Below are 22827 nucleotides of genomic sequence, written 5' to 3' on the forward strand. Positions count from 1 at the left end.
CACTTTTATCTAGTTGTCTTTTGATTATCTCAGGCAAGTTATATGGCAAGGTCACTGCATTCAAAGCAATGACATCAAATGCAATACAAAAGAACACTGTCACAAAATACTAATGAAAGTATACTGTACAGCTAACGCGCTTCCAAAAGTAGAGATAAGAAAGATGAGCCTCATTTCATGTTTTTTTTGTGGCTTTCGCCTTCATTAAAGGCTTTCGGCATCGGGAGTCGAGCCCGCGGCACACTGCCAGGCTCGGGCTGCCGGCCAAGGTGCCTGGACCGCTGAGCCACGGCCCAGCTGGCCAAGATGAGCCTCATTATAATAGTTTTACACATGTGCTTTGTGCAGCTCAACAAATAAACTGTTCACAAATGATAATTGTGTCTTGTGTCACTGCCCTCTGCAGGAGGAACCCCATACTGCGGCATGACCTGTGCAGAGCTGTATGAGAAACTGCCACAGCACTACAGACTGGAGAAACCTCTCAACTGTGACGATGAAGTGTGAGTACAATTAAGAAAGAAAGAGTCAAAAGAGTGACACGTCAACAAATGTAGAAAATCGTCAACTTTACAACATTTGAGGTCATAGTAAATTAGGTTTATTTTTATAATAAAGATGAATTCATGTAATATTCATTTAAGAACAAACCCTGGGGGTCCCTGGACCCCACTAAACTATTATCCTATCATCAGATATGACCTGATGCGGCAGTGTTGGAGGGAAAAGCCTTATGAGAGACCATCCTTCTCCCAAACCCTCATCTGCCTCAACAGAATGCTGGAGGAGAGGAAGGTACTGTATCCACCCATACTGTATTCCTGTCTACACTACAGTACATGTGCATCTGTATGCATCTGTCTATGTTTAAACATTTAATTTAAACTAAATCCTTATAATCAAGTTGAAGGGGAAAAAAAGTTAATTACACCTATAGCAGGAATAAGAAGATACACAATAGCCAATGCAGGAAGAGAAAAGTGTGCAACATGTGTGGCCTTCTTCTCAGATCAGCAGAAAATGGAAGTGACTAGAAATTGTTCAGATAAAGATTCCAGATTATTAACATTTAACTCATGTACAAATTAATCGGAAATACTTTACAGTACTAAAGAAGACAAGGTATTAATAATTCTGCTATTCCCTGAAGTGCATTTGTCAATCACCTGTCACTGCATCATCTGCCTTAACGCATTAGTGGGAAGCATCACAGGTGCATGTGCTACTTTCACTAAATGTTACAGTATGCTCAGAATAGCTAATGCTAGGGTTGCTCATGGTTAAAGAGAGAGGAAGGTTCCAAGATGTTTAAAGAAAATCTGTCTGAAGCTTGGGAGAAGGGAACCCAAAGTCTTAGGAGTTCTGCTTTAGATAGACTGCAACATGCGTGTGTATGCTAGCTGATCTACAATACAAACATCCTACGGTACGTATTACTTTCAGAACTTCTGACTATTAAAGAACTATCCATAAACTCAGTTGTGATCTATGTTGTCATCTTCCAGACATATGTCAACACAACGCTTTATGAGAAGTTTACGTACGCTGGGATCGACTGCTCTGCTGAGGAGGCTGGATAACTTTGAATCAGCATCACGTTTCGCTGATTGCTGTTTCACACAATGTAACAAATAAATACTGTATGGACCTCATTTAAAAAAAGATTTTAAATCTTAAAAACAAGACTATCGAGCTTACTTATAATGGCATTGAATGGCACTCTGATTGTACCTATTTTTCCAGACATTAATTTCTTCTCCTGATTCAGTCTCATAATGCCTGGGCAACATGCAGTGTAAACTAAATGCAGGTTACTAATGTGCAAGCTTGTTGGATCCCTAAAAGGCAACTTCTACAATTTTGAACTTAAATCACTTGGTGTGTACAGTACTTTGCAGTACCAAAGCACAAACACATATCTAGATGTCACGTGTAGGCTACAGACGTACATGCTTAGCGTTTCGTATTTACGCGTTCAGGGAAAATCAATTATACGGATTATGATCTTCACACCAGAGCAAATAAAAATATTGCCATGACAGTAGAATATAGACAGACCATCAAATCCAGCAGTAAAGAAAATTATTGACACATTACATGTCACTGTCAGTATCCTGTATTTAATCTCATATTCAGGTTTCTAATCTGGATAAGATGGGTTTACCCTGCTGCTGTAAATATTCACATGCACCGAATCTTATTTGAAATGCATCTGAGCATGTGAATAATATCAGAATACCAATGTGCATGTAAACACACTTAACATGCTAGAATGATAGGCTATGTGTTGTTATTGTGCTGTACGTAATGGAGTTAAAGGGATGTCAACCCAGAGATTACCTCCGCCATGTGTTCCCTTTGCAGGGTTTGAATATTATTAAACACAGATTTGTTTTCTCAATGAATCGTAATAACCCTACAAGGAAAAGCATTGCAAATCCGGTCAATGATACAGTATGAACTATGAAGTGAACCCATAACCCTCTTCTGGATTTTAGGACTACACATTTTAATGTAGGCTACCACTCTATTAACTTCAAAGATGTGTTTGTTTTAGTTTTTAAGACTAGTATGATTATAACCTGTTGTCTTATCCTAGCTACATTAACCCTTTAATAGTAGCAGGTCTACTGTGAATATGTCTCTAAAAGTTTATCTTGCCAATGCACAATGTTGTGTACCTGCCCCTGAATAAAACTGTAATCTAAAAAGATCTGACAATTGTTTCATTTGTTTCATTTTGGGCTGTGTGTGTACGAAAAAGGCACCACATTCCTATGCCCAAATCCAACTCGAGCAAGCCCCTTTGACCTCCCAGTCAAGAAGCAGAAGCTCCGCCTTCCGCTATTCTTTCGACCCAGAAGACTGACGAAGCGTTATAATATATCCGGCGCCGGCCTAAGTTTTTAAGTTTTGGACCAATCTGTGAACCCATTGGCAAAACAAAGGAAAAACAGTCAACAGACTGTCTCAAGAGTCTATAGTTTTGGACAGATAAGGTTTCTGCCCGACAGCAACGATATTATATAGGCTACAGTACATTTGAACAAGTTTAAAACTTTAGGAAATATGACCATTAATAATGATGAAAAATCCTGCACAGCACAGTGCACACTACTTTTGCTCAGCAGCAAATGTAGTCTGCTGCTGAGCAAAGTAGTAGCCTATGCACTAGGGCAGGATCTTTATATTATATTTATTATTATATTTTAAACAAAAAATACAATGGTGGACCTCTGGGTCCACAGCATGGGAACAGCGTGGGTCTAGTGTGGATTGTGGACCACATGTGGCCAGTCATTGGTCATTTATTTTTATTTTTTTTTAAGATATTTTTTGCGGCTTACGCCTTTATTGATTTTTTTTTAAGGGATAGAAAGTAGGCTGACAGGAAACGGGAGAGAGATGGGGGGATGACATGCGGTAAAGGCCGTGTCGGGTCCGGGAGTCGAACCCGCGGCACACCGCGACTGGATCACCAGTCCGGTGCCCAGACCGTTACGCTACGGCCTGGGCCATTGGTCATTTATGACATATTACGTATCTACTGTATGACGTATCTATGTCATACGACTCCAAATAAGTCTCATTCAGATCGGAGTCCCTTTGGCGGATGTACTTCTGTGTTTACTGGCACTATATGCACAAAACCTTTGGTTCTGATCAGTCCAGTGATTTGCTAGATTAGCTCTGGACACAGACATGTAAAATGTGTCAATTTGAAATGAATCAATATGCCTATTTTTCACATAAATGTTTTCAGAAACTTGTGGAATATAGATCACTTCCCACAGGCTGCCATTAATCTACGTCACATCCATGTCACTTCCTCAGAACTATGTTAGCAATACTCACAAAGCTGGCTTGCAAGCGGAAATTCAATGAGGTCTAGCACAGGCAACTGGGACCTGACACACATACCAGTGTTAACGGGGTTAGTGCTTTCACCATGTTAGTGCAATTGAACCTCAAGCAAGCACCCAAGTTTGAATCTAACTCCCGTCGTGTCTCCCCTCTCCGCCCTCATCTGAAGTGAGGGCCGCAGCGAGGGCAGTATTTATATCAGCAGTTGTTATTTACTGCCCTAAACAAACATCCATAGACTTGGTTGATCGATTCTATGACGTAATTTCGGAAAGCCATGCATTGGAGGGGCTAGCGCCCCTCAAAACGCATGAAAAATACAAATACAAATTACCTAAAAAGTAGCGCCACCGAGTGGCGCGCTACGAGCTTGTAGGTCTGCTATTTTCTTTTTGTATCGTGAAAATGCGGCACAACTCTTGAATGAATATATATTCTTTCAGAATACTTTTTCTTTTTTTTTCAACGTCAGGCCTAAATGGGTTAACCGCCGAAACGTTGGATTGATCTGCTGTGTGCGTCCTAATAAAGATATTGTCACTTTGGCTATAGCGTGTGCGGCCATTTTTTTTTAGTTTTTTCCAAGATTCCCTCTCCAGTTCTCTCCCGTTGTCCGGCACCGCGACAAGGACAAGGTGTGCGTATGCATCTTTGTGAACAACAGTCCTAACATTCATGAGTCACGGGAAGCCACGGGTTAGTTTTAACCTGCCACGGGTTAGTTGTAACCTTCCATGCATGTCGGGAGCCACAGGTTAGTTTTAACCTGCCACGGGTTAGTTTTAACCCACAGCACGGGTTTAGTTGTAACAACAAAAAACAGAGACACACGGACAGATCAGGCGAAAACATAATCTTCCAGCTGGTCGGAGATTTAAAAATCACACTCGTATGAAGTGAGGGGTGCGCCTTTGGGGGACACGCACAATATGTGACGTCACAGGGAGGGCACGCACAATACATCATAGGTCCATAGACTTGACTGCCACATGACGTAACATGAACTACCAAAGCAAGGCATTGCTGGTGCAGCCATCTTCTAGCTGCTATAACCAGCAAAGATTGGCCTCTGTTTGGTCAGGGGGGGTTCCTTTTCTTTGGCCTGGATCTTGGCCTTGACGTATTTGGCTCAACCTCGCCTTTCTCTCTGTGCCCTGGGTCCCTGTGTCCCTCTACACTCCCTTCTCTCTGCCCTAGGTCCCTCTCTGTGCCCTAACCTCTCTTTTATGAAAGTATCACCACAAAAAAAAAAGATTGTGGAATAATAGGCTACTGGCCTCAACTCAGACACAATAAGATGGAGGGTGTGTTCCTCCTGGATGTTGTATAGTCAGAGTCAGGATGCAACTATCTTCCAGCTGCTTTACCACCGAAGATCAGGTTCCGCCGGTCAAAGTAATGAGACAGATTTTTGCAGATTTTTGCAGAAGGGTTCCCAAATTGGGGGCAGGGAGGATTATCTTCTTTGTCATAGACCTGAGCCTGGACATGCTCAATGGTGCATAGGGGCTGCTCCAAATTTAGCGACATAAGTATCCTCCGCTGCATGTGTGGAAGGGGAGGAGGGGGTAGACGTGGGGCGCATAGATCAGTGATTTGAATCCGCCCCTCTAGACCAGAAATCACACCGACTGGGGCGAAAGCTCCATGCAGTCCAGGGTGATGCAGGTCCTGCCTGGGAGGATTTTCACAAAAAAAAAAAATCTAAAGTGGTATTAAAGTTGTAAGATGTTGTATACCACTGTAAAGGATCCAACATCCTCACGGTGGGGGAACGGCTTAGAACTCATCGTCTTCTGGAAGCGCTACCTCCGACGCAGCTTGGATCTCGCGCTCATACTGCGCCACGAGAGACGGGTCCATCTGGACCTCCGGGGGAGCGAGAGCAGGCATCGCCACAAAATCGAGGTTAGGGTCGCCGATCAACTTCTTTGCCAGCCACAGGAATGGCTTCTCAAAGTTGTAGTTACTTTTGGCAGAGATGTCATAGTACTGCAGGTTCTTCTTGCGATGAAAGACTACACTCTTGGCTTTGACCTTCCTGTCTTTGATGTCCACCTTGTTGCCACAGAGAACTATGGGTATGTTCTCGCAAACGCGTACCAGGTCACGGTGCCAGTTGGGGACGTTGGTGTAGGTGACTCGTGATGTGACATCAAACATGATGACAGCACACTGTGCATTAATGTAGTACCCATCTCTGAGTCCTCCAAACTTCTCCTGTCCAGCCGTGTCCCACACGTTGAAGGTGATGGCTCCTCTGTTTGTGTGGAAAGTCAGTGGGTGCACCTCCACTCCAAGGGTGGCCACATATTTCTTCTCAAACTCTCCTGTCAAGTGTCTCTTGACAAAAGTTGTCTTTCCTGTACCACCGTCACCCACCAACACAAGTTTAAACTGAACACTTTGCTCATCCTTCGCCATTGACGCCATTGTTATCGGTTTTGCAGGGAAAGAGGCATGGACTCTCTTTTATGTTGTGAGTAACATGACAGCTATAGTTACAACATCACAGCTAGTTACAACATCACTTTGGATTGGCTGAGACATTGTCAATGTCTCCAAATATAGAATAGTTGAATTCAGAGCGCACCTCTATTGACCATCAGCAACCGTAGACTAGTTTTCATGTTCTGTGCATTCAAATCATCATCTATCTATAGTTTGTTGGTTTAAAAGAAATCTAACTCAGTCTCAGAGTGAACATATGATAATTAAGTTGATGTGTTGAGATATCACAGATGTACCTTGGACATGGTGATAGCAACTGTGTATTATTTTACATTTACTATGAAAACCTGCCTTGTGACATCATGCACCCATATATGGTCACGCCTTGTGACATCATGCCTTCATATATGTCACGCCTCATGACATGTCATGCCACCATATATGGTGATCTTCCTTATATGAAGATCACGACACTGACCTCATCTATAACCATACATGGAGAAGACACCTAGATCTGCATATATGGAGCCGGCCAGCAACTCTACATCTGACCTCAAACCTCAAACCCTTAGATCTCCATATATGGAGCTGACCTGTTCTGACATTCCTTATGTTGATCCGTCCCCACCCGTCCTTCCTGTTCTGACAGTCCATATGTCGATCTGACCTCATCAAACCCTGTACACTCAAGACACGCTCCATATATGGCCAGTACAGAATTAATTCCATATGTTGATCTGACCCCCCCATGCCAAAGTGCCCGTGCTCGCCCTGCAGTTTGTCGTCTGCCGTCACCCAGGCGGATGCGTGCACGCAATCTCTCCCTCAGGGCGTCTTACTAGTAGTGCATTAGGCAGGAGGAAGACGTGAATTCTGAACAGCACAGTCCTTAAAACACCAAAAGGGATTGCCGTCCTGAATGGGTTAAGATAAGGAAACACGAGGGCCCTTATTAGTCTTGTTTATTTATTTACATTAAAAAACTAAGTTGAGATACAGATAATAAAAGACAAAATTTGCACTAAAAGTTACTTTGCGCGACAGCAGTTGAACGTCATTTCACTGTCTCAGGACATTCTGAGTTTTGAGCATTCAAAGATTCCGCAAGTCGTTGATAGCCTCACCGCCAAATTTAAAGACGGAAGTGAATGTAGTCTTTGTCCTCAGATGATACAACATCAGATGATACAACATTGTATGAAGGCATTTTGTGACTGTACACAACATCCTCTACCAATGTCCTCTGTGACACATTTTTGTCGTTTGAATTGACCTTAAAGCCAAGGCACAATAAAGCAATACAATCAATTAGATCAGAGTGAGAATAAGTTCACTGTAAAATGCTCACATTTGTAAATCCGAGAGTGTACCGTACAAATGTAACCGAATGGGTACACTCAGAAGTAAATTAGCACGGTTTTACTGTGTGTGGGCACCCTGGGCAGGTATAGGGTTTCAACTTTCAATGTACTGCTGAAGACAACATGCAACCTAGCTGTTAATTGTAGTGTGGTAATCTGGTACCAATCCATTACCAGATTATTTCAAACACCAGGTTGTTCTGGTCTGTGTTCTAAGGTCTTCTCTCCAGCGTGATCCAGATCCCATTCTCTGGGCGCAGGATGAGGTCTCCCAGTAGTGTTAGCTCATCCAGACTCTGAGTGGCTCGCACATTGAACCGACGTAGCAGCCACACCAACACCACCTTCTCTTCCATCATGGCAAACCGCTGGCCTGGAGACGCATGCACACACACACACACGCATGCACACACACACACACACACACACACACACACACACACACACACACACACACACACACACACGCGTCATTTTTATTTATCTGTGAAAGGTTTTGCTTTATGCTCAAGTGTAAAGAGTCTAAAGACCCTGAACAGTCATATCTCTTGTGGACAGTTGGACAGTTTTATGATGTCACAAATATATGGGCCAATGGTAAGTTAAATTGGCCTATCATTTCATCCACTTATTTTCCTGTGATGTGACAATAAAGAAGTTGATGTTTGTTTTTGTTTTTTGTTGAATGTTCGCCTACATGCCCAGTATAGGGACTAGCAGGGTTCATGTGGACAAAAAGAAGTTTGAGTTTAAATGCTGTAGCCTTACCTATACAGTTCCTGGGTCCAGCAGAGAAGGATTGTACCTATACAGTTAGAGTTTAAATGTTGTAGCCTACCTATACAGTTAGAGTTTAAATACTGTAGCCTACTGTACCTATACAGTTCCTGGGTCCAGCAGAGAAGGGCACGTAGGCGTAAGGGTGGCGCACTGCGTTGCTCTGCGACAGAAAGCGTTCTGGTTGAAACTCTTCGGGTTCTGGGAAATGCCGCGGATCACGGTGGAGTGCATACGGGATCACCAGCACTTGGACACCACTGGGCACAGTGAAGCCATCTACAGTAGAAGGTGGAACGATCGGTATGGTATTGTCAGGTGCAGCCTGGTGAATACATTTGTATAGAGAGTATGCGTCACTTTTCCACCAGGACACGCCCCTCGTCTAGCCTGAGTGGCAGAACATTGAGCAGCATTACCGGCATAGAGCACTGGAGTTTGGAAGCGCTCGTTGGAAATCACTCAATGTCCTGCGTACCATGCAACTGTTTCTAAATTGCACATAATGCAGGAGGCAGCAAGACTCTGCGTTATTGAAAATGAGCGTTTTGTCACAGTATGGAATTTCTTAACAGAAAGTAGCTCATAAAAAAACAAAAACTTCACAGATAGAGGATAATTCAAGCTTTTCGTACAGCTGCAATGTTGATGTGTTTAACGTTGATTAATACAATCAGATAGGGGGGTATTGCGCACACTTATCCGACATGCTTTGGTCCGACATGTGTTGCGTCGTGCTTGCGGCTAGGGTTAGGTTGGTTTGGGGTAGGGTAGGGTGTCGAACTAATGACTCTCATACTGTTATAGTATGTAGGAGCTTATACCATGTAGCCATCAGATAGAACTTCTCTAGTATTTGGATGTACTGTATGGGCTGTCAAGGCCAGAAAGTAGTTTTTTTGTATAACTTCCGGATATGATCATGTCACACGCATAGCCTCTTATACAGTAAGCTGATGTGACAGTGATCTGGGCTTAGCAAAGTGCAGACTAGTTGGTGCAGGGTATTTAAAAAGTAAAACAAAAAAAAGCTATATCGTATATATATACATTCATATAATTTGTTGAATATGAGAAACACACACGATCTCATGAGTTGTTAATAAATACCCATTATCAACTTTTAGTTTTTCTGCTGCATCAATATACAGTATACGTAGTCTTTTCTACAAATCAAAATCCCGAGTGTTATGGACCACCAAGGATTACTTTTTACACACTGTATACATTCACGCTCCATGATGTATTTCTGTGTACTGTACATGTGCTGTCACCTACAGTGGCGTGCACAGACATTTAGAGGGGCAGGTGCTCGAGTGAAAAAAAAAGGGCACCTTGACTGTGCAGCGCATTTTGGGGCGGGAGCCCATTTTGGTGCTTTAGCTATTTAAAAATAGCAGATCTACAAGCTCATAGCGCGCCACCGAGTGGCGCGCTACGAGCTTGTAGGTCTGCTATTTATTTTTTATCGAAGAACCACTGACACTGACTGGGCCTAAATAATATAGAAGAAGCGTTTTTTATCAAGATAAAAAGTAAGAAAAAAAAGAAAACGTTTTTTTTCTTTTTCTTTTTTTTTTGAGCACATTGCCAAAAGGGCAGGGGGTGCTCTAGCACCCCCTAGTGTCTATCTGTGCACGCCACTGGTCACCTACTGATGAGGCAGGGCTCTGACACGGTTCGGGCAAACATGGGCACAGGAGGGAACAGGCGTAGTGTTTCTTTGATGACACAGTCCAGATACTCCAACCTCCGCAGGTCGTCCATGCTCACTGGACGCTCAGACTCACCTGACAGACACAGAGCAAAATATGCATGTAAATGGTGCATTTATATAACGCCTTCATCCAAGGCGCTTTACATAGATTGTGCATTACATTCACACACTCATTCATATACACCGATGGCGGCGGCGGAAACCATGCAAGGCACCAACATGCACGGGAGCAATTTGAGGTTCAGCGTCTTGCTCAAGGACACTTCGACACTAACTCTGGGGGGAGCCCGGGTTCGAGCTGGGAACCTTGCGGTCACCATCCAGCCACTCTACCCCTGAGCCACCGCCGCAGTTTATGTGCTCTTACACTTTTATCTTTGTGATAACAAACCATCGTCAGAAAAATGAAAGGATGAGGAGCTGATGAGGGGCCATTTAGAGTAAGTTGATTCAGCGAGGGTTCGACTTAGGTGTAGGATCATGACATGAGGCTAAGGGATGTTAGTCCTAGGGCCCTGGTCCAGTGCATTAGAGAGAGAGAGAGAGAACTCGCTAACACACTGGACCAGGGCTTAGTGTTATTATGATGTTGGCCGTAAAACGTACAGCATGCACACTGGTCTGTATTTTTCGTCCGCAATTAGTAGCAGCCGTCAGTCTCGAGAGAGAGTCCATGGCACAAGCACACTTGGATTACCGTGCAGGTGCTGAGGGACAGGGACGGATTAACCCCACGGCCCAGCTGGGGCTAATTTGTCCCAATGGCTAATTTGTCCCAGCTGAGGGAGCAGTGCGTTGTGTGGCTGTGCAGTCCAATACACAAGTCTTTCTGGCAGCGACTGCACTTGAATGCACTGCCGTCACCTGCTGACTCTGAGGTGCTTTCCTCCGCCTAGCTCTCCACATTTCTGCTGCTGCTTTCTCTTCTGGATTCCTCTCCAGACCTCCTGCCTCCAGCAGGCACCATCACGTGCACTGTATCCTCCCAGTATGTCCACTCCTATGCCCATGGATTTCATGTCACGCTTGTAGACATCTTTGAACCGCAGGTGGGGGCGGCCCACTGGCCTGGTGCATGCCAGTGGCAAGCTGTCCGCAATACATGGCAGGTCCTCGGAGATCCTCCCATCTGCCACACGGTGGACATGGCCGAGCCACCATGTTGCTGACACAACATATGGTGTAGATGGGCATCTGAGCTTGTTTGAGGACTTCCTCATTTGAGAATGGTAAATGGTGCATTTATATAGTGCCTTTATCCAAGGCCTTCACCCTTTCACACTCACATTCAGCAATTTGGGGTTCAGTGTCTTGCCCAAGGACGCTTCGACATGTAGACAGGAGGAGCCGGGATTCGAACCGCCGACCCACGGATCATTGCATGGATGACCTTTGACCTACCTCCTGAGTCACAGTCGCCCCATGTGAAATGCATGGAGTCGTTGTTCTTGTCTTGAGTAAGTGATCCAAGACTCACTCCCGTGTGTGTGTGTGTGTGTGTGTGTGTGTGTGTGTGTGTGTGTACTGTGAATGAGATACCTAGGACATCAAGTATTTCCTCTTGTACTCGTGTCTGGACATCAGGATGAGAGCCCAACAAGTACAGCGCCCAGTTCAGTGATGCTGCAGTGGTGTCATGACCCTGAGCGCACACGACACACACACACACACACACACACACACACACACACACACACACACACACACACACACACACACACACACACACACACACACACACACACACACACACACACACAGTATGTACAACAAGCTGTGACTAAATGGTTGTGTGCATCTTCCATCCCAATCACACACACATTACATTCATGTTCTCAATTTGTTTAACATTTTCTTGAAAAGTGAAACCGGATGTAAATGAATATGGATTAACGTTATTAAGGGTTAAAATATTTACCAGACCTCAAACATGAACGTGTCGACCTCTTCCTGTATGTCGGCGTGACTCAGCACATTCCCATTTTCATCCCGAGTCTGAAGCAGCAAATCGAGGAATGCTTGTCTGCGATTGGTCCCTAATTGTCCCGTCTGGCTATTTGGTAAGCCGGCCTTTTCAACCATGCTCTCCACTCGTTCCTTGATCACCTGTAATTGTTGCAAGAATGCATATCATTTCTTAAATGATCTATACTAGAGCGGTGCCCGGCTGTGTAGCGCACAGAGTCGGTAACGATGGAAGTTGAAGATCCATGCCCCACCCGGCTATGCAATACCCGCTGTACCCGTGTCAGAGTACCCGTTCCACCCATCTGTACAGTAAGTGTCCTTTTTATGCTCCATATATGGAGTTGTCTGTATCTGTCTCTCTGTCCCTTTATTCCTATACATGGAGTTCTGCGTCAAGGCATGCCCAAATATGGAGTGTTGTGATGTCAGAACAGGCCATCTCCATAGGACATAGGCACTGTTACTTTTATATACATGGAAATAGATCAAATTAAATGACAAACAACCCATTTGTATAGAGATACTGTAGGGGAGGAAGGTAGTACCGCTTTAGAGAAAGAGTGAAGGATGTGTAATCGTTTGCGGTGTTCCTTCCCCTCGCCCAGGAGTTGGTAAATGATGTCTGGCCAATACCAAGGAGCTCTCTGACGACGGGTGATGAGATCGCTCATTCTGTAAAAAACAAACAAACTTAGTGGGCTACCAATAATGTCTATTTCTTTCTGTTCTATTTATCTGTATGCTGCATATAGATTCAGGAGAAAATAGATGTACCACTGTAAACATTCAGAATATGTGTATAGGACGTGTGTGTGTGTGTGTGTGTGTGTGTGTGTGTGTGTGTGTGTGTGTGTGTGTGTGTGTGTGTGTGTGCGCGTGCGCCTGAGACTCTGAGTTGCTCAAATTCCCATCTGCAGGGTGCAGACTAGGGTGTGTGTGCATATCCTACTGCAAAGTCACGTACTTATACACACTGCGTACGTACTCCGAGTCGCTGTTACTCTGAGCATATATTTTCTTACCCATGGCCGTCTCTGAAAAAGAAAAAGAAATAAACATAGACGGACACAAACACGCACCCACATTTTGCAGATACAGCATAGCCTATACTAACTGTACAAATACAAAAGCACTTGGCCATACGTTTACGCTCAGTTCTATGCATGTGTCTTCAGTAGCCTACACATTGGACATTACAGTGGAAAAAGTACACACATTTTTCACTTAAGTAAAAGTATCAATACTGCAATATTGAAATACTCTGTTACAAGTAAAAGCCCGGAAATGTACTGGTGTAGAAGTACGAAAATATTGGTATCAAAATGTACTTTAAGTACATTTTTGACATAAAAAATAAAATAAAATCATGCAGAATGTCCCCTTTTACATGTTATCCCAAACTTATTTGCCATTTTTTACTATTTAAAAAAAACTTTTCAAACTGTTCAAATAGCTGATCTACAAGCTCACAAGGTGTAGATGTAGATTGGCCGCTAGTTGAACTATTTTAAAATGATTTTCAAAATTGTAAAAAATGCCAATAAATTTAGGGATAAGGGTGGCGCAAGATGGAGCCCCTGCTATTTCCCAATGGCAGAAATGTTTTTGGGCTTGATTGACTGTCGCCTGACTGGCCAACCTGTCTTGTCAGTAAATAAATTGTGCCTTTTCTATCTCATGTTGACCACCTTAAAGTGGTTTTATTTTTATTTTTATTTTTATTTTTAATATATATTTTATATATTGTTTTTATTGTTTTGTGTTTTGAATGTTCTTTGGTTGTCTTGATTTGGAGTTTGTGTTTTGTTGTGTGTGTTTTCGTTTTTTTTGTATTTGTCACTCTGTTTTTATTTCTCAATTTACTTCTATATTTGTAAAAAACCAAAATGAATAAACAGAACATTAAAAAAAAAATGTTTTTGGGCTGAAGTAGTTTAATGTAAATGTAGCCTATGTTTTGTAATAATAATAATCAAAATCTACAAAGTAACTATAGTAAAGTTTTCAAATAATTGCCTCTGAGATGTAATGGAGTAGAAGTAAGTACTGAAAATAACAAATATTCAGTAAAGTAAAAAAAGAAATACCTCTGTTAAGGTATATAGGCTAGATTCAGTTCTCAGACTGCATGATCCTCTGAAGTTGGAGAATTTGAGCTTGTATTTGTTTATCTTATCTTATCGTATCTTGTGTTATTGCATGTTATTCCATTTAGGCCTGACCTCAAAATTTGAAAAAGAATCTTCTAAATCCTCCAGTTTTCTGAAATAAATATTTTCACGATTTCTCAAAAATAGCAGACCTACTAGCTCGTAGCGTGCCACTCGGTGGCTATAATAATAAAAATGGGTTTGATCTCACCACAGATGATGTCCAGAGCGCACAGGGTGATGTATCTATAGCAGTTGAATGGGGCTCCGTCTGCGTGAGCTTCCAGTCGGCCAGCCAGGACCTGTGCCTGCTCCTGCATCACTTCCAGGAAAGTCTCCAGGATGGAGAAGTGGAAGGTTGGAGTCAGCAACCTCCTACGTTCCCGCCACTTTTCCCCGCCACTACACAGGAGTACATGTAAACAGACACATATTACACATCGCGTAAACACAAAAATGCTTGCATACAGACGCACACACGCACAGCAGGAATTTCTCTTCTCAAGTTATCTACTATAAATGGTTATGGTATGGTCTAGTTTCTGACATAGGCCTATAGTCCTATACTGTATAGCGACTATTATACCACAATTTCGTTCAACTTTATTTTATTCTGTTTTGCAATATAGACTCAATATAGTTCAATCAAAACATAAAGCATATATACCAGCCATTAGGCTCACTATCACTAGATAATTTAAACTTTTATTTAGGTTTGAAATACAGTATATAGTAGGTAGAGGTGGGTAATGTGAGCGTCGAGCGAACGTACATTAGTAGCCAGCCAACAATGGGGAAAGCACTTTTAGAAAATAAAGGCGCTGTAAACGCAGCCCACTTAATATTTAAAGTTTAAATCCAGGTCTACATAAAACTCTCACTCAAAAAGTGTTTGACCTTGTGAGTAAGCCGGTGCCCAGCCAGGGATGAAGGAAACGGTACATGTAAGCCTTGTCTATATGCTTGGATGTGCTCAGCATCACCTGTGAGCAAGAAAGAGGGGGGGGGGGGGGGGGGGGGTCCAAGATTGTGAAAAGAGAGAACCGACATGCACATCCCCAACACAAGTTTGGGCCAGTGTTGTTTTCGTATAAAACTAAGACGAAAGATGTCCGTCGACTACCTTTTTTCACTGCAGAAAACTAAATGGAAACTAAATGAAAACTAAGCTATGGTGACAAAAACTAATACTTAATGTATTGACAAATTTCGTCAACAAATAAAAACTAGACTAAAATGTTAGGAAGGGACTAGTGGACAAGATATCTGCATGCAGGATAAGTCATTTTACACTCATTTTACACATTTTACACTTGCATGCTGAAGAAATATTTCAGTCATTACGACGGCATCAAGGCCCGCCAAAATACATTTTAGTCGACTAAATCAACTAGCTTTAGTCGAATAAAATCTTATGACATTTAGTCAACTAAAACTAGACTAACACTGAAACATTCCAGGTGACTAAAATGTGACTAAAACTAAATGAAAACTATTCAAGAGACTATGACTAAAACTGAAATAACAGAATAGAGAAGAATAAATAAGCGCTCGCACACACATGTGGGCTCCAAATGCCACACGGTGGTTTATCGCACCAAAGAAACCTGCAGCGTTTCGGGCACAGAGCTCTCCCTCAGACTAAAAGCTTGTTTTAGTCTGCTTTAGTCAAACTAAAACTAAAAAGTTTGTTTTTTGAGGAACATCAAGCTTTGTTGTGCTCAAAACATCATGATTTTTGAAGCAATAATAAAGCATCCGTTGCATTGGAGCCCTCAGTGTGCGAGGGTTCCAGATTGTCCTCTTATATTATAAATTCAATTTGTCACATCTAATAATTACCTCCACGGTCTCTGGATGGAACAGAATGAGGAGAGGTAGAGGTCCGAGCATCACTTTAAACAGAGGCTGGCTTCTCAGTTCCTCTGTGCTCTCTATAAGCTGCTTAAAGAATTCTACAAAACAGACACAAGGGCATATTCACCTTCATCCAACAAATGTACTGAACTTCCTTCTATTCTTAATGTGGTCGAGGGTTGAAACACTCTAAGAAGGTTGGAGACCACCTGGTGACCTCTCTTCCAGGCCAAGGCTTCATCCATTAGACATAGATTATAGCCTAATCGCATTGGCATCTTTGATGTATATTTACAAACAATCGTATTACGGCTGCTTATCCCAATAACTGAACATTTGCAATCACAGAACCAGTGTGTTATCCAATGATACGTAAGTTCTGGCTAGGAACCTAAAATATAAATGAATCAATATAGGATTAGGATAGGATTAGGACCTACCTCCAGCATTTGTTTTAAAGTGCAAAGCATGGCCAATGAGTGGATAGGCTCCAGGATAGGTGGGGATATCTCTCATGGTCTTCCATTGGTGGAGGTGAGTCCTTAGCAGAGGAACCAGCAGTCGGAGCAGTAGTGAAGCCAGAAGCACCAAGAGGAGGCAGATCAACATTCCAGATGCCATGGCCATGGTCGCCAACGGATGCTGTTTTCAGCAAGGGGGGCAGTCAGCCAGATATTTCGTGAAGCCTCATTTGAAATCGGTAGTTCATAATAATGGCCTGTTGTGGCGCTGGACTGGACCCAAAAAGCCCCATAGCTCCATAGAGGCCCATGTATTTTGGCCCAACTTCACCTAGACTGTATTACCTTAATAAACATGGTCATGAATACTTTCTTCTTCCAGTCACTAGTTTAAAGTCTCATTTCTAATGTCATAATATTCTTTTTGGAAAATTATGGTCCCATTAATTAAAAAAATTACCATAAAGAAAAAAAACCATCGCGTATGTTCTGAGGGGCGTGGCTACCGTTACAGTCTATGATCGGGATTCCCCTCCCACTCGAGTCAAAATAAAAACCAACGGAGAAGAAGGGGGGAAGTCCCGCCTCGTTGTCTGGGCAGCCAATGGCCAGCTGGTCCAAAACGGAGCCAGCCAATGGCCAGCTGGTACCAAACGGATCTAGAAAGATGGCGACTTACAGTACAGGAATAACAGGCTTCATTTTACGTCCATGTTAGACCCGGCGAACGCTTTGTCCATATTTTTTACAGTCTATGGTTTTCAGATACTGTAAGTTTGAATGAATGAAAGAATCGTTTATTTCAAACTTTTTTTCTTCCAGAGAGACTTTACAAGTATAACAATCTTCTTTTAACGTGATCAAAAAGGTATAGGCAGAAGCTTATAGCTTATTAATGCCTAACCGTATCACATTTTGTTACATATTATTAACACAAAAAACATAACACAAAGAACATACAGTAGGCCTACATAACCATATGGTTGAAGCCCAGGTGGTTTAGAAAAGGGTGTGTACAGTTAAGCTATATTGTATGGACCGCAATGGAAACAAGCCCTTGTTTTTTGTTGCGATTATCCATTTGGCTTTTGATTTTATATTAGCAATATATACTGCTGTACTGTCAAAACTAACAGAGAGAGAGAGAGAGAGAGAGAGAGAGAGAGAGAGAGAGAGAGAGAGAGAGAGAGAGATCTGTTGGGTGAAGTACAACAATGTGCAAACACATGAGCAGCGACATTTGTGAGCTGCTGTGACAGGAGAAGGATATCAAATGGAATACAAGCACCATAAGGAATACAAACCATTATGTGTACACTGTTTATCAAAAGTATAAAGCTAACGTATTCTATATGGATGTATATTGTATAACTATCTCTGACAGAAAATGCTTTTTATAGTTTCACAAGATAGTATTATCCAAAGTGATAATACAACACAGCTCTGTTTACACCTTTATTTAATTCCTATTTATATCCAATGTGTATTTGTAAATACATTGTTCTGTTTTGATTGTCTTGTTCCACTTCTGCTTTGGCAATGTAAACGTAAGTTTTCTCATGACAAGCTCCTTTGAATTGAATTGAAATTGAGAGAGACAAAGAGACAGAGCGACAGAGACAGAGAGATTGTTTTGTTTTGATTGTCTTGTCCCACTTTTGCTTTGGCAATGTAAACATGTTTTCTCATGTCAATAAAACTCATTTGAATTGAATTGAATCAGAGAGAGAGAGAGAGAGAGAGAGAGAGAGAGAGAGAGAGAGAGAGAGACTACAAACCATAAGGTTCACGTGGTTAATTACAAACCTCTATCAGTTTCGCTGTCCTCAATCCATGAACTGAAGAATAGCCAGCTTTAGTTTGGGTCCTTTCTTTGACACTACTTTTATATATACTCTTGCAGTAGGCCTACTCTAGATGATCGGTATTTGGATTCATTCTTCAGGCAGCAGGTGCAAAGAATATTATTCTGTCGCTCTGCTGAGAGAGAGAGAGAGAGAGAGAGAGAGAGAGAGAGAGAGAGAGAGAGAGAGAGAGAGAGAAAGAGAGAGAGAAAGAAAGAAAGAGAGAGAGGATGAACTTTAATCTGGCTGGCTGGGCATCCAAGTTGCCCTGCTATGACTCAGCTATCACCCTGCATTTCTCTCTCTCTCCACCTGTCCAGCACCAGACCTGTTATAGTTATACAGTTACAGAGACAAACAAGGACATACATGTCTGCTGCCGATCAAATTCAGGTCAAAGGTAATCTCAGTCTAACCACCATCAAATGGCTTTGATAGCTCATAAACTGTGATATACTGTATATCGCTACATATCTTGTACTTTTATACGCAGTACTGACTGAATACAGGTTTAGGTACTAACCACTAATTTGTGACAGCACTTACTGTCAAACGACATGACTCACAAGACTATTAGTGCCTAATTTTGGTGGAATAAATCACGTTCTTTGTACATTTGTAGCATCTATAGCACCCGGCTCTATGCGTGTCAGTGCAATTACTTTCGGCTCTTGGGGAAATAAAAGGTGATAATAATGACTTGTCCAAGCGTTTAAAAACGAACAGAATTCATATCATGAGCAATACCATTGTTGAAAAGTTGAACCATGTGTGTAAGTTATTTTGAAATTGTCCAATAGAGGGTGCCATCGGTTCCAAATGGGCCTGGCAGGCTGGCACAAATTTGGCCATAGTTAGTGTGGTTGCCCGAATGGGCAACCAGACTCTTGTAACTGTGACACTTTATTATTTCACTGGAGTAGTCTTTATTTTGACGCTTTATACCTCCCACACTGTACGGTGTACGCACTTGAGCCATATGTCAAATTGACCGGAAAAATCGGGAATCGTGTGCTTGTATTTTGTTAAGAGAAATGTTGTATAGTTTAATTGATATGAATTTATTAGTGAATTAAATTTCCCCATTGACATGAATGGGAAAAGGCAAAAATTCACATTCAAGTATTTGTTCCTCGGAGACTGTAATCACTATAGTTACAAAACTTTTAGGGATAATTCAACATTATCCCTAAAATTATTTAACCTTAAAGTTTTATCGGTCGGCCTCATGGTGGCGCTATAACAGCCCACTTTACCTTTTGGCTTATAACTCTTGAACCATAGGTCGTAAAATAAAAAATATTTTTTCACTGGATTCCTTGGGTCATGACGCATCTCCCCATATAGGCCACGCCCATTTCCGCCATGATAGATTTTCCGCCATTTTGAATTTTGTCCAAAACACACTTTTTGCTTTTCCTCCTACAGATTTTGTCCAAATCTCACAGAAATCGGCACACGTGATCTCTGGACCCATCCAATTAAAACTGAACTGCAGAATTTTGAAAGTGCGTATCGTTCGGCCGTAATCGTCTTCCGAAGTTAGTAGGAGGGGCCTATATCACAAAAAATGCCATAAATCACGAACGGAATGTCCAATCCATCCCACATTTCAATCACATGTCCGGGGTGGTTCAATCAACCAAGTTCTAAAATTCCATTTTCATCCATAGGGGGCGCCGCAAATGCGAGAAATGTAACCGTTTGTCGCAAAAACATGAATTTCGGGGGTTAAATCCCCTCCGAATTACTTACGCATGATCTAAGGCGTGACTTGAAATTGTAATTGGCTGGCAATACTAGTGGGAGGGGCATATGTAAGCCACTGCGGCAACCACACTCTGCAATTTTTTAAAATTTGTGATGCCTTTGACAGATGTTTGTAGAAGTCGTTCAGTTATTGTTACATCATTTTGTAATTAACCTCTTAAGTCCTACATAATATATACACTTAGTCGCACAACAATGTTCAATTGTAAAAATGGCTGATCTACAAACTCACAACACAGCATTGTGAGGCTGTTTTTGAACATTTGTAAAGGATAATTTCACATGTTTCAAGTGATTAAAGGATGGATGGCTTTGCCGGCATTTAATGTGAATCACCACCAGCCCAGGTGAAATGTATGCATAGTTCTTGTGAGGCTGGAATCTATTTTACAGTATGGCTCTAGATGCGGAACATAGAAATGTTATGTCAGATTTTCACATTCAGAACCGTGTTAATCAGACCAGTGTGTGTCCATGTGGAAACCTCGTATGAATCTGATCTCAGGTCAGAATGGGTTAATCAGACCAGTGTGTGTCCATGTGGAAACCTCGTATGAATCTGATCTCAGGTCAGAATGGGTTAAATACTACTGAAGTTTCACTTGTAAGTTTGGGTAAGAAACTGTTTTTTTTTTTGCAGAGACTTTTTGTCTAATCACGTGGTCTGGTTCTTTATTTTCTTTACTTTATACGATAAAGCGTCCAGTACAGGAGTTATGTACAATTTGTCAATTTGCAGGTATTTAGAACAAAATTATAGACTCAAAATCTATACATGCTGCAAGTGCTCCGTCTTCCAATAAATAAGGTTTATCAAGTAGAAATACATGTTTGGTTATGGTGACATACATTTTGTGCGTTGTACATTTACATGACATTGGCAGTTATAAATAAAATTGATATAAATTAACATGTTTTGAGTACTGAGTTATTTCACCGAGCTGGTCAGTTCAGGTGAAGAAGTTTAAATGGTTTAATGTTTGAAATTATGTTAATTAATTTATTATTAGCCAAATTTGTTTGATACATATCAAGTAGTGTCTAATGGGGGCCTCTAATGGGGGCTCAACAAATGTGGATTTGGGAACAACTGCAGACTGCAGTACAGTATTAAGTTATTAACAGATCCCTGATTGATCTAAAACGAATCCACAAATCACCAACAACACAGCAATAAGGCATTAAAACGTTTCCTTTGGAAAGTCAGAAAGTGACGTGCAAAATAAAAAATAAAATCTGCCAATTTATACACACTATGTTACACGTATACCGACGGTAGGATACCGTGTCTTTTAGGGGCGTTTCTGTGGTCAAGATAGGGCTTTTTTTTGGTACTGTAGCCTACCTGTCAGTTCTGCTGCTGGAGTCGGGTCTTCATGTAGGCTATAGCCTATGTGGTCTTCAATGTATAGCCTATGTGGCGTGAACACTAAATCCAGGCTAAAATCGCGAGATAGTCAGCAAGTCATTAATTACAGAAGTATTTCACACACCTTTGATTCGCTGTAATAAAGGAACTAAAAGGTGATCATGAAGCAGAGGGAAACACAAAAGTCAGTTGGCAGCGCCACAGCCCAGCGACACCCACGTTGTGGCCAGAAATGTCACTCCGTTTGTAAGCTAAAGGATCCCACATAATGTAGGTTTGTAATAATGTTGTTTTTTGATGAATTGAACAATGTGGACTTTTGATGAATTGAACAATGTGGACCCTCTAAAACAAGTGTAATGCTTAATTGGGTCGTCCACTCACAGTTAACAGTCTTTGTATTGAGTTTGTGCTTGAAATGTACTGTAATTCTACAAACTATTAATAAAATATTTAAATCAATCAATCAAACCAGAGCTAGACTACACCATGATATATTATTAGGAGTACAATAACTTGGCATTGTGAATAAAAAGGTATTAGCCACAGTGGGGTTGCAGCTAGTGTAATGTAATGCTGAAGGTTTAATCACAGGGCTGTCTGCTTTATGTATTATGATTAAACGTGCATTCTGGTATATTGTGAATCAATGATTGAGAAAAACATCAAAGGGGTTTGAACCCGTGAAGTTCTATAAAGTTGTATTAAGAAGTCGGGCGTCTAGACCGCTAGACCACTGAGGACGCTGCCAGGAAAGGGACTCATGTCTGTATTGACTATTTAAGCCGTGACGTAACCCGCTTCCGGGTCTTACTCAAGAAAGCTCCACGTCATACATTTTCTTGTTTACACTTTACGGTTACATTAATAATTCTACTCGAGTTGGAAGCATTAAGACCCATTTTAACCCTCAATGGCTTCCTTTCTGAAAAATAACGTTATTGTAAAAAATAAAAAAAATAAAAAAGATTCACGCGTTCAGAATCATATGTAGCTATAGAGGCGGACGGGACCCGGATGTAACGTAAGAGGACTACAAGAAAATCGCGGCAAAAAGCTCGCGGGCGTGGCTTTACGTCACACCGGAAGGAAGTGACGGCCCCCTTCAAATACGGAAGAGAAACGTGGAGGGAGGTTTGGTCAGTGTTTGTTGGATAGTTGCCACGTCACCATGTCCGTCTCCGTCGTCGTGTCTGCAGAAGGTATGTTAAATGTTATTTAATACTTAAACGCTGTTG

The 22827-nt window shown here is 41.8% G+C and overlaps 3 protein-coding genes across 4 annotated transcripts in view; 1 reads left to right on the forward strand and 2 right to left on the reverse strand.

Moving 5' to 3' along the window:
- The window catches only part of tek (TEK tyrosine kinase, endothelial), a 37483-nt gene extending 34801 nt beyond the window's left edge, over nucleotides 1–2682 (forward strand). For both annotated transcript variants that reach the window (XM_083759693.1, XM_083759692.1), the window contains exons 24-26: nucleotides 407–503; nucleotides 696–795; nucleotides 1506–2682. In XM_083759693.1, the coding sequence (XP_083615819.1) occupies nucleotides 407–503; nucleotides 696–795; nucleotides 1506–1580 (272 nt within the window). In that variant the 3' untranslated portion in view covers nucleotides 1581–2682. The remainder of the gene's footprint in view (nucleotides 1–406; nucleotides 504–695; nucleotides 796–1505) is intronic.
- Nucleotides 2683–5643: 2961 nt separating this feature from the next.
- Nucleotides 5644–6297, reverse strand: LOC310854694 (GTP-binding nuclear protein Ran-like; the record flags this gene model as incomplete). Its single annotated transcript, XM_083759369.1, has 1 exon — nucleotides 5644–6297. The coding sequence occupies one exon, from the start codon at nucleotides 6295–6297 to the stop codon at nucleotides 5644–5646; it is 654 nt and encodes a 217-aa protein (XP_083615495.1).
- Nucleotides 6298–7888: 1591 nt separating this feature from the next.
- Nucleotides 7889–16772, reverse strand: LOC310854695 (cytochrome P450 4V2-like; the record flags this gene model as incomplete). The annotated part of the gene is made up of 13 exons (XM_083759370.1): nucleotides 7889–8049; nucleotides 8553–8732; nucleotides 10109–10243; nucleotides 10868–10877; nucleotides 11043–11299; nucleotides 11710–11812; nucleotides 12094–12276; nucleotides 12684–12810; nucleotides 13103–13172; nucleotides 14500–14690; nucleotides 15186–15271; nucleotides 16131–16243; nucleotides 16586–16772. 13 exons carry the CDS (start codon nucleotides 16770–16772, stop codon nucleotides 7889–7891), a joined length of 1803 nt encoding a protein of 600 aa, XP_083615496.1.
- Between the last annotated feature and the right edge of the window lie 6055 nt (nucleotides 16773–22827).

The sequence above is a fragment of the Protomyctophum parallelum genome, assembly GCF_964188405.1.
Source record: "Protomyctophum parallelum genome assembly, chromosome: 2".
Lineage (NCBI taxonomy): Eukaryota > Metazoa > Chordata > Actinopteri > Myctophiformes > Myctophidae > Protomyctophum > Protomyctophum parallelum.